The sequence below is a fragment of the Phyllostomus discolor genome, chromosome 4 (assembly GCF_004126475.2).
Source record: "Phyllostomus discolor isolate MPI-MPIP mPhyDis1 chromosome 4, mPhyDis1.pri.v3, whole genome shotgun sequence".
Lineage (NCBI taxonomy): Eukaryota > Metazoa > Chordata > Mammalia > Chiroptera > Phyllostomidae > Phyllostomus > Phyllostomus discolor.
This window is the reverse complement of record NC_040906.2, coordinates 117093366-117106242: the sequence shown is the minus strand read 5'-3', so window position 1 is coordinate 117106242 and position 12877 is coordinate 117093366. Positions and strand designations below refer to the sequence as shown.

General features: G+C 37.4%; 1 protein-coding gene across 1 annotated transcript in view; it reads right to left on the bottom strand.

The window, feature by feature from the left end:
- CDC5L (cell division cycle 5 like) overlaps positions 1–12877 on the bottom strand; it is a 50216-nt gene that overhangs the window by 12725 nt on the left and 24614 nt on the right. Inside the window, exons 10-14 of the mRNA XM_028508925.2 lie at positions 10681–10843; positions 9000–9164; positions 7658–7738; positions 7142–7384; positions 4205–4402 (exon numbers count right to left, since the gene is read on the bottom strand). Coding sequence (XP_028364726.1) covers positions 4205–4402; positions 7142–7384; positions 7658–7738; positions 9000–9164; positions 10681–10843 — 850 coding nt within the window. The remainder of the gene's footprint in view (positions 1–4204; positions 4403–7141; positions 7385–7657; positions 7739–8999; positions 9165–10680; positions 10844–12877) is intronic.

Genomic DNA, 12877 nt, shown 5'->3' with positions numbered 1-12877 from the left:
CGTTTAGTTTATATAACTAGAGTTCCTTCCCCACAACAAGCTTTGAATAATGTTTATAATTTAGCAATCAACTGAAATGATGAAAGAATTACCACAACTGAAATAAAATATTTATGTATTTCAAACCAGTAGAATTGTGTCTTCAAAAACTAAAATAAGCTAAGACAAACCTAGTTCTGAATTAGGGATGGATACAAGTAAAATGGGGGATTTGTTTATTTGGGTTTTTGAGTCTCTCTTCTTTTTTTTAAAGATTTAATGAACTTTCATTTGAAATAAACCCAGTTTACTAAATTGAAGGATTTGATTACATAGTCTTTAAAAGTAACTAGTTGGGTAAACAATATCCAGGAGTCAAGAAAATAAAAATTACTTCAAAGTGTATTGTGAATATTCTTCCAAAATCACCAATATTTCAACAAAAATAGTTCAACGGAAGATTCCAGTTCCTGGTACTGACCTGAACAAAGAGAACCACATGTTTTTAATGGTCGCTCATAAATGACCCAAATAAATCTCCAAAAGAACAGCAGTGGTTCTTTCTGTACTTTTCCCTTCAAAACTCACAAGACCCATTCCATGCAGAAATAAAAATTACCGTACCTCACAGTACCACTCACTCTGTGACACATTTATTTGCTGCCATGAAACCTGGTGCCGCAACAAAGTAAATGAGATTTAGGGGAAACTTATTTTTGTATTTTAAACAGCATGAGATATCTTTACCATTCGAGGCAAAAAGAGTATACCCACCTCAAATGAGAAGATTTTCAAACCAAGGGAGAGACCTAAGTATTTATATATATATATATAAATATATATATATATATATAAATGTTACAAGAAAGCATTCCAAATAGCTCTCCAATCAACTATGATGCTGACCTTAGATCACAATTACACTCTAAACTACCATTTATAAGAAATGAAGCCTATGCAACAGAAAACATAACTTAAAATTTAACCACTGATGTTCTACTTTCCCTGACTCTGTGAATTAAAACAGAGCAACAGCACACCCTGCTGGAAGTTAGTAATACAACTAGAGCAACCAACAATGCAGGATTGCTAACATTTAGACCAAGATGAGAATTACTTCAAAAATGAATTCTAATTTCCCACTAAATGATAAAAGTTGTTCATGGACATCAGCCATTATTTGCCTATACATGTGATCTTAAGGGTAAAATAAAAACTTAGAATAATTTTGCCCTGAATGGTGTGGCTGAGTTGGCTGGGCATCATCCACAAATCAAAGGACTGCAGTTCAATTTCTGGTCAGAGCACAAGCCTAGGTTGCTGGTTCAGTCCCTGGCTGGGTGCATACAAGAGGCAACTGATAATGTTTCTCTCCCTCTCTTTCTCCCTCCCTACCCCTATCTCTTAAAAAAAAAAAAAAGGAGTGATTTCAAATAAAGATATTGCTTTTTCTTTTGGGGTGTGACTCCTCAGGCAAGGGCAACAAAATAAAAAATAAGCAAATGGGACTACATTAAACCAGAAAGCTTTTGCACAGCAAGGAAAGCCATCAACAAAAATGAAAAGGCAACCTACTGCATAGGAGAAGATATTTGCAATGATGTATCTGATAAGGAGTTGACTTCCAAAATACATAACTTATAAAACTCGGCATCAGAAAAGCAAATAATCAGCCCTGGCTGGCGTAGCTCAGTGGATGGAGCACGGGCTGGGAACCAAAGTGTCCCAGGTACGATTCCCAGCCAGGGTACATTCCTGGGTTGCAGGCCATAACCCCCAGCAACCGCACATTGATGTTTCTCTTTCTCTCTCTCTCTCTCTCCCTCTCTCCCTCCCTCCCTCCCCTCTCTAAAAATAAATAAAATCTTAAAAAAAAAAAAAAAGCAAATAATCAAATTTAAAAATGGGCAGAGACCTGAATAAGCACTTCTCCATAAGAGACAAGTAGATGGAGAGCATGAAAAGAGGCTAAATATCACTAATCATCAAGGGAATGCAAGTAAAAAACACAATGAGGTATCATCTCACCTGTCAAAATAGCTGTTATCAAAAAGAAAAGAAACTAATTTCGGTGAAAATGTGGAGAAAAGGGAACCCTTGTACACTGTTGGTGGGCTTGTAAATTGGCACAAACACTATGGTAAATAGTATGGAGGTCCCACAAAAAATTAAGGAAAAAACTACCATACATTTCAGCAATTTCAGTTTGGGGCATTTATCCAAAGAATATGAAAACACTAATTAGAAGAGATGTGCACACCCCTATATTCACTGCAGCATTATTTACAATAGTCATGATATGAAAGCAACCTAGGTGTCCATCCATAGATGAATGGATAAAGACAAAGTGGTGTAGATATACACATACATATAACATGGTATAGATTTCACACACACAATGTAGTATTATAACTCATCTGTAGAAAAGAATGGAATCTTGCCATTTGCAAGAACATAGATGGACCTAGAAGGTATATGCTAAGTGAAATGAGTCAGAGAAAGACAAACACTGTATCATTTCACTTACATGTGGAATCTAAAAAAACTAAGCAAATGGCCCTGGCTGGCATAGCTCAGTGGATTGGGCGCGGGCTGTGAACCGAAGTGTCGCAGGTTCGATTCCCAGTCAGGGCACATGCCTGGGTTGCAGGCCACGGCCCCCAGCAACCACACATTGATGTCTCTCTCTCTCTCTCTTTCTTTCTCCCTCCCTTCCCTCTCTAAAAATAAATACATAAAATCTTAAAAAAAAAAAAAAAAAGAACTAAGCAAATTAACAAAGGAAACAGACAGACTCAAACACAGTACAAACTGACAGTGGCCAGAGGGCTGGGCGATGGGGAAAAATGTGAAGAGATACAAACTTGGAGTATAAGTCCTGGGACAGGAGAGCACAGGGAGCAGAGTCAGTAATATTCTAATAACTTTGTGTGGCGAAAGATGCTTACTAGACTTCTCGTGGTGGTCACTTTCTAAGGGATATAAATGTCAAATCACCATGGCATACACCTGAAACTAATATAACATTGTATATCAACTATACTTTAATTAAAAAGACCTTTACATTCCAGAATGAAAAAAAAGACACTGCCTTTTCCTTTTTCCCACTCATTTTCCTAGCCCCACAGCCCCAACCACCCCAGTAATTTTACCATTTTTCATTTTATCCCTTAAAGTATTTTCAAATATGCTTTCTGTAAAGGAAACTGGTAATCACATAAGTGAAAAATGAAGCCATTTTCTGCATGTGATTGCATGAAGAACCCCTTTCTCCTTCTCATTCCAACTTGGCCTCAGAAACATCCCTGAAGACCACCGTTAAGAATCCACAAGACAGCCTAGTGGTCCATGAACCACAATTTTCTTTCCATTGGCAAAATGCCTATACAGATTCTGGAATTCAAAAAATGCAGACAATATTAAGAAACCACATGTCATGAAACTCCCATCTAGTACAATTCAACATTTTCCTAGACATGAAAATCATGGAAGCCACTGTCTAGATAACCCAACTTGGTGCTCTCTCTGTAATAAACTCACAGGAGTCAGAGGGTGAACAAAAAGGCATCAAAGTTTTGTAAATGTGCTCTTTGGGCTACAGAAAAAAAGGTCATTGGTACCACTGAATTCCCTTCTTAAAGAAAACAAGATACTCTAGCACTGATCTACACTGTTGTGGGTGACTAGTGTTAACTTCTTGGCTCCTTGCTCCCACAACTACAAGGTTCTGACTGGCCTGTGGCCAACCTGGAGTATGCTCTTCATCACAAAGGCCAGCAACTGAAAACCCAATGCAGAAGGAGGGCCAAAGAGGATCAAACACTTCAGTGTAGCATTCCCTCAAGAACTGCAAAGGTCAATCACCTCAGGTCTATTTTTCTGAAGTCGTTTCTAGGAGTATTACTTGGTTCATTATTTCAAAGCGCATTCAAATTAGAATGTTAAAAGGATACTAGCCCTGGCCAATGTGGCTCAGTTGGTTCGAGCATCGTCCCATTTCCAAAAGGCTGCAGGTTTGATTCAGGTCAGGGCACATACCTAGGTTGTAGGTTCAATCCACAGTCTAGGTACTTACAATCCCTGGTCTGGGCATATATGAGAGGCAACCAATCAGTGCTTCTCTGTCTTACCAGTGTTTCTCTCTTTTCCTTCCCCTCTCTCTAAAAGCAATAAGGAAATGTCCTTGGGTGAGGATTGTAAAAAAAAAAAAAAAAAGGATACCAACCTCAAGCCTCTTTTCCAGTGACTCAATTCTGTCTTTTTTGCTTGCCAGGTTGGCCCGTGTATAGCGGCTCTGCCCAGGGAGATACAAAACTTGACTGTAGCATTCTTCCCACACCTGGTTATACGCTTCACTTGAGAGCTCTCCATGGCTCATACCTTGTTTCACCACCTCCATCTCCTGTACCAGAACATCCTGGGCCTGTTTAAAATAATAATTTCAGTAAGTTTGAGTACTAGAAATACTTGCCATCAACAGGCAGCTTTAAAAGACTAGTTTTTCCTCCTTCTTTGGGCAAAGGCAAGTAGTTCTAGTTGAATGTTTGTTTCTTAGAAGGGGAAAATATTACCTAAGCAAAATGAATAATGAAGCCTGTAAGTCAATTCACACTGGTCTGAGAAGCCAAGCATCCATGTATCCCCAATAATATAACCATTCTTTGCCTTCACTCATTATAATAGAGCTATCATTTCTCAGGTGCCACTATGTGCCAGGAACCAAATTTAAAAGTTTTACCTATATTACCTCCGAACACCACAACCACCTTCGAAAGTAGCCAACATAACCCTTATTTCAGAGGTGATGAAACTAAGGCTCAGAGAAGTTAAACCCCATGTTCAAAAGCACATCGTTAATAAGCAGACAAGGGACGATCATGCCCAAGCTAAACACCCCCAACACTTGGATGACCTCCTTCCACTCTACCAGCCCTCCATAGGAAGGACTTCATAGGATCGTGAAAAGAAACTAAGCATTTTTCTGACACGTGCCTTTTTTCTCATCAGAAAGAATGTCCCTGACATTGCTAGAGAATGAGATTGGGGGTAACAAATCAAATCATGAGGGTCACAGACCAGCTTCTGTTCACTACTAAAGAAAGTGTAAAATGACAGAGTGCAGGTGAGGGGAGTTGGACGAGCCGGGGTTCAACACAGCGTTAACGTTTAAGCAGCTGCCTGAACTTGCCTAACATTTTTGAGCCCGTTTCTCATCTCTAAAATGGGACTAATATACACAGAGCACCCAGCCCGATGGCAGACACACACACTCTGTGAGAATACACAAGCTTTTCCTAGCCCTTTGCTTCATGGTTCATGAAAAACTGAGAACCACCTTTTTGTGTTTTATAGAAAGCTTTCTATCATTCTAGTAATATCAGAAAATAAAGAGATTAAAACATATAAAACTAAGAGAAATGACCAACATATAAGAAATTTAAACAAAAAAAATATGAAAAAATCACATCTACAGAAGAGAAAAATGGATACTTTTAAATAATACCTCTTAGGGGAAATAACGAAACCAAATTTAACATATTTAATGAAAATTTGATACTTTACTATAGGAGAAATGGTATTGCACTCTAAAACCGTTCACAGTGAAACACTGATGAGCTCACCCCTCATAATCGCTAGGAGAGCGTGGCTAAGTTGTCTTTCGGCAGACTTCATGAAGAAGTCTGCTAAGTAAACAGCTGCTTCAAATTCTTTTTGAAACAAACAGAACTATAAATAAATATGGAAAAATATTTAAACTAATTTGTTTCAAACAATTCAAAGCACTACTTACAATAGTTATTTTCAAAAGTTTTATTAGAATGTATCTCCTACAGAACCTCTATCAGCAACAATACAATTTAGAAAACCTTATCTTCATCTTCCTCTCATACTTTCACTCTACAGGAAAGAAATTGTTCAAGTATCAAATTTACAATCTAATTCTCAACCCCGGTTCAATGAGTACATGTTCTTACCACAGCACAGGCACCCAGCACATGTCAACTTCCCACTGCGCTTACTTAAAAGAAGTAACTCAAAGTTACTCCAAAATCGGGGGCAAATTGTTGAAATATAAAGCTAAGCCCTCCTCCCTTTCTCTATTTGCTAAAAATCCTTTAATAAACATGTATCACTTATGCCATAAGAAAAATACAAAGTAAGGAAAAGTGCAGAAGAAAGAAAAAAGAATCTTATTTTGTTTTCTCCCTATTATACATTTAGCCCACTCTAATCAATGGGTCTATCGTTGCCCCTCAGGGTTAAAGACTAAAGAAAACAGACTTTCAAGCTAATGACCACTCTGCTTCCAACCATGAAACAATTGTGTTTTCTTATGCCATTGTACAGATGCTGTTCACAATCTCAGCTGTTCGATCTATCGAAGTAGAAAGAATAATACACATAGAGGCAGAGGCAGGACAGACTTTACACAAGAAACTCTTTCTTTACCCAAAAGGATAGGAGGAAATCATGTGAGGACAATAAATTCAGTAAAAAATATTTCCTTTCACCCTGACCAGTGTGGCTCAGTTTGTTGGGCATCATCCCGCAAAGCAAAAGGTCGCCTATTCAATTCCGAGTCAGGGAACAGGCCTGGATTGTGGGTTCGGTCCCCAGTTGAGGCACGTGAGAGGCAACCAATTGATGTTTCTCTCTCACATCAAAGTTTCTCTCCCTCTCTTTCTCTCTCCCTTCCCCTCTCTAAAAATAAATAATAAATAAAAATTTTAAAATACATATATATTTTTTCTTTGAAGTAAAAAGTTTAATCTGTAAACATTTTTATATATTCTTGTTTTTTATATTAGTCTAAACAAGTGAGGTTTAAGTGTTAAAGGCATTTAATTCTATTCGGATATAGCAGAGTTACAGAGAAAACGCAGCCATAGCAACTGCCAGTCAGGCACACATCCACGAGACAAAACACCTTGCCACCAGGGCCAGCGTTTCATCTGATGAAGGTTTGTCACTGAACACGGGAGAGCAGGAGGGGGGTGGAAAGTCCTTTTCTTAACACTTCATATGAACATTTATTTCTTAACCATGTATGTCAGCTGTTTGTGAATATGAATGCGGGGAAAGAAGTTAACATTTGCCCCTGATACACAGTATCAAACAAATACTTGACTCTCAAGACAGAAATATTCCTGCTCGGTCATACCTTTTTCAGGTCTTCTTTAGAGAACTTTTCATAAGGGTTATGTTCCAGATAGGCAATGTGCTCTGAGTTATTGGTAGCAAACCCTACAGGTTTTCCTTTTTTATTTCCAGACGGTTCATAAGGGTGATGTAGAAGGTCATAATGAAGCATTGTGATCATCTCTTTTTTGATTAGTTCTTCACTTTTCTGTAGATCTGTTAAAGGTGGTTCTACATTTAAGGGTCTTAGAATAGTTTCATTTACCTAAAATTGTAAACCAAGTAAAATTACCAAACATATCACCACAATATACTAACATTGTTACTTGCTCTAGCATGAATTAAATAGCGGTTATACATTTTTAAAAGAAATCCCTTCTAAAATCTTATTTGCACCAGTGAGTGGATCTGGGAACTGTTTTACTATATTCCAAAGAGTAGACAGAATTTTGTTTTATAGATTTTATGAATGATATAAAAAACATCAACCACATGAAAAGAAACTTAAAACTTCTAGGCCAAAAATTCTAACACTTACTTCTGATGGTCTTGGAAGATCTTTCTGGACAGCTTTGTGCATTCGTTTCATTTCCTTCACACGCTCTGCATCTCGCATGGCCTAAAAAAGTTATTTTTATATCCATTATTGCTGTTATGCAGTATTTAACACATTTGAATAAAGTTCAAAACTTTATAAGAACATGTGTGCTGAAGAACTGAAGCTGTAGACATCTGTAAGTTTGTAGAAAGGCAACAGAAGTTAACCTGTTCACTCTCTCAGTGAAAAGGAAACTAAGAACTTCCAACGTCGACTAGAGTGATCTCCAAACTTACACGGCTGGGTCCATCAGATAACTGTCCTTTTCTTGTCTGAGTCAGAACCCTAAACTTACAGGGACTATTCCTCCTACCACACAACCATTTTCTTTCACCCCAAAGCTACCTTTTTAATTTAAAAATCCAGCCAATGAATGTGCTGTTTCCTGATTCTCCAATTATGAACAATGTGGGATAACACATTAGAACTTCACACTGTTTCTGAGCAAATGCATCTGTATCTATCTCCAAGTAGCTAAGAGAACTAAACACAAAAAGCATTATCATATATTCCCCACCAAGAAGCACATTCATGTGGTTTCCTCTAAAATATGACTTCCATTGATGCCATTCTCACTCCAATCCCATTAATTATTCAACTTCTAAAACCATCCTGAAATAGACTGAAAGGGGTCACACAAACTCAGTTTTACTTCAAGATTCACCACTTTCCAGCCATGAGACCCGGGAAAGTGAACTTAATTCACCTGAGCCTGTTTCCTCTTTTCTAAAATGAAGGTAATAAGTATCCTGTATACATCACCAGGTTGTTATATACAAATGAGAAAGTAACTAACCATAAGACATGTTAGTACAAAGTGTTACTATTATTATTATTCTGGCACACTCTAAGTTTGCAGATCCACATTTTTTATTAGTTCACACTGAACTAAAACCATTGACTCAACCAATCCAAAATGTACTTGTTTTCAAGGCTGATCAGTAATGTTTTTCCTTGCCTAGAATGATAAGCAATGTCTAAAAGACTACTTGTGTGTATTTTAAGGAAATATAATGAATTTGACAAAGGGTATTTAAATTAATATATATATATATCTACATTTTAAGAATGCTTATCAAGATATTCTGAGTATGTTACTAATTATGTGAGTATATACTATTAATGATGTACACTGATAATTTACTTTAGGGTAATTTTTTTAAATATTGAAAAAAACTTTTAAGTGGAGATCTTGAGATATTTAATGGCAACTCTCCATTCTTTCAGCTACTGACACATTTGGCAAACTCACCCCTCCTTCCCTCCCACCACAATCACCCACCTGCTTTCGTGCGTCCACATCGGCAGCATCTTCAATGTAGGTGTCATCTATTTCACGGTCTTCCAGCTCCTTCTCAGCGTTTTCTGGTAGAACAATCTCAAAGTCATTCTTGGGGGCAGGAAGACCCATCAACCCTAAACGAAGGTGTTCACGAGACTCTCTTTCCTGTAGGAAAAAAATTTGGTCCTTCTCAATTCATACACATTAAGTATACAATCAATATTCTATTAAGGTTTCTAAAAAATAATTAGCCTAATTTTAATTCTAGAAAAGGATCCCTAACTTCAGAGCTGAGACGAGTTTTTAAATTTCTATCACCATTTCTTCCCTACATTAAAATGAATAGATTTGGAATCAATGAACTTAACTCTGGGATATTCTTATTTGAGAAGTACTTCTGGGGGGGGCGGGGAGTCCTTCAGGATTTCTTCAATTTGTCCTTGGACTAATAAAGAACTGAAAAGATGCCTGAATTTTTGTGTGTGTGCCCGTGTTTGTATTTTTAATAGAAAGACTAGATCATATGTAGGCCAAAAAGCAGCCCACTGTTCATGAAGGTAACTGCCTGGCTTCAAAGCTTTCCCCAGTACATCCTCGGCCCACCTTTCCGGTCTCACTCACGTGGATGCTAGGTGTGAGGGCCAGATGAGCTGCTAAGACACACTCCATGCTCATCAGGCTGTGGCCTCCCTCAGGGATGGCTACCACCCTTCTTCTGAGCGCTCCTCCCCAACGAAGGCTTTCGTAGTCCCCACCCCAAAAATGTTCTCTCTCTCTCTCTGGCCACGCTACAAGCATGTTGGTTTTACTCTAAGAGCTTACTATGTTTGTACAATTATTTTTTAACTTGGTTTAGTACTGCCAATTTCTCCAGAGTATAAACTTCTTTAAGCCAAAGAATCACTTTACTCAATTTTAGACCCCCTGAAGTATCCAGATCTGTGCTTTGCATACATGAGGCTCTTCGACTGGCACTATATGATATCAATTCTGGCATTAAAAACAACTCTAACCAAATTTATACATGAAGTTAGAATTTGTGAACTGAAAACAGGTCAACATCATTGGAACTCATTAAAAAAATAAATATTTCACAATGATTTTCTGTGATCAGATAAGAAGACCTAATAGTGATATAATAAAAATAGTAACATGGCCAGAGCAAAACTGCAACTTTTTGTAATTCCCTTCTACATCATCATGCAAAACACATGAAGGAAAACTTCACTAAGATCAGCAATAAACATCACATTGTGTTGACTTTGAAATCTAGATTGCCCTTGCAGAAGTACAGAGCAAACAGAGGAATTAAGGGTCAAAATCTAATTTGAGGCATTCAAAACTGTTTTACAAAAATAAAATAAATTTTTAAATAAATGTATCATTCAAGAAAGTATGTTAGTAAATGACAAAAATTAAAATCATAAAAGATACAAGGAGAATTACTATAGACATAATATCCACAAACATATTAATAACAAGAAAAAATAGACATATGAGATCAAAAGTTTCCCTTCTTAAGTACTGCTGATCATTTTCCTTTTCTATTGTCCACAGGTATACAGATTCTTAAGATATATGCAATGTGCAATGACTAGAGAGGAAAGGGAAGTTTGATTCAGCACCCATAAGATACAAAAACAATTTTTTAAGGAGTAGTCAAAGGGAATTGACATGGTACCATCTGCTTCACATAAGAGGGATCACTGTAGTCTGCCATTCCATCCTCAGGATTAATGTTTAACTTGTCTCGAAGAGGAGTTCTACCCGGGGTGGAGTTAACAACTGGTTTGGGAGTTGTCCCACTCCGGGGAGTCAGACCTTCAGATCCATGAGAGGGAGTCCTAGAAAGACAAAAACTCTAATTAATAAAAGTGTTGCTTTTATTTTTGTATTGTGCTTTCAAGTGTTTTTCACATGAATTATTTTACAAGAAAAACAATAAATAAAGATTCCAGAAATTCTGTCTCCTACCTGGTTTCAGGTTAGATCTCTAGGTTAAAATAAAGCTTTGGCCCTGGCCAATGTGGCTCAGTTGGTTGGAGCATCGTCCCGTAAACCGAAAGGCTGCTGGTTCAATTCACAGTCAGGGCACATGCCTCAGTTTCGAGTTTAGGGCGCGTAATACAGACAAACGATCAATGTTCCTCTTTTGCACTGATGTTTCTCTCCCTCCCTTCCCTTGTCTAAAATCAATGAGCATATCCCTGGGTTTCGATAAAAAATAATATCAATAAAGGTTTGGCTCAGCTAGCTTAGAATTTATACATAGCATTTTTTATTTTAATGATTTCAAATAAAGTCATTAAATTTGACATTTCTTGCCTTCATAAACTAGGTCCATCAAACATTATCTTAACTTTTTCTTGATGCATTAGGGTAGCTAAGAACATCCAGTGGCCACAGAGGAGAGCTACCACAGCCAAAGACCCCATATTCTCTGAGTTCAGGGTCTTCGTCTTTCCATTTCCATCCTCCCTGCCTCTACTGGCTGTCATGTTGTTATCATCAGTGTGCACACTCTAAGTAGCTCCTCTCCTCACATTTTGTTTGGAATCATATCTAAATATGAATACTTCTGAATGATAGCTAATAGAATCTCTTAGGAATTAAGTCCATAGACTTTGCTACTTAAATTTTAATTGTTCAAAGCCTTTTTTATTTTGGTTGCTTACTTCCTGTATCTTGGGTGTGTTCCAGACAGGTGGTGCTGCCAGACAGCTGTTCCCCAGAAGTGAAGTATTATCGGATAAAACTTGGTCCCTGCCCCCAAGGAGCTTACAGACTAGTTGAGAGACAACACATACACAGGAAAAGAGGAGGTAGGCTCTCTTACAAGCCTTGCAAGAACTGTTAATACATAAGGTCGTGGCCACTAATGGTTCTTGATCCTGCTGTCACGTACAGTTGTAATGGACGCTTCCCATACTAATAAGCAACCAGTGGGAGGACATATTCTAATGTTTAAAATTAAAAGTAAACCCCAAATATTTCCAACCTTTAAAAGCTCAAATTCATTTAAGTATGATTTGCTTCTATGACATCTATATCTTAAAAATCCTTTTTAAAAACACAGTAGCTTAAAACAAAAGAATTGCAAACATACTCAACTCTAAACTCTAGTTAATGATACACACCAGGAAGTCTTTAGGTGTGAAACTGACACCTGCAAGTCACTCCGAAATGCACTGAAATAAGGTGGATTGATAACAATGGATGAACATGTGATAAAACAAATACAGTACAATGTTAACGACTGCAGAATCTAGCTGGTAGGTGTGGAGATGTTTGCTTTATCATTCTTTCAACATCTCTGTTAAAAATTTCCATAATGAAATGTTGATGGAGAAATGTGAAAGGGTCTTCTTTAACTATCAAAAATATGAACAATAAAATGGCAATGAATACATATCAACAATTAAATCTAAAAAAACATAATAAACATGCAGAACAGAAAAAGAATCACAGACACAGAGAAAGTTCTGACAGTTGACAGATGGGAGGGGGGATGGGGATGGGCAGAGAAAGGTGCAGGGATTAAGAGTACAAACTGGCTGTTAAAGAACAGGCATGGGGATGCCAAGTAATCACAGGGAATATAGTCAATGACAGTCTAGTAATTATGTGTGGTGTCAGATGGGAGCATCAGGATGATCACTTATGAGATATGTAATGTCTAATCACTGGAGTGTACACCTCAAACTAATGTAATAATTAATGTATGTCAACTGTAACTGAAAATAAAAAATGATTAAAATAAAAAAATATGTTGGGGGACAAGCAATATATCAAATTCACCAAATGATCATTAACAATGGACTTATCTGCTCTTTTAAATCAGATAAAAAGTATTCAGAAACAAGGTGTTGGCATCAGAA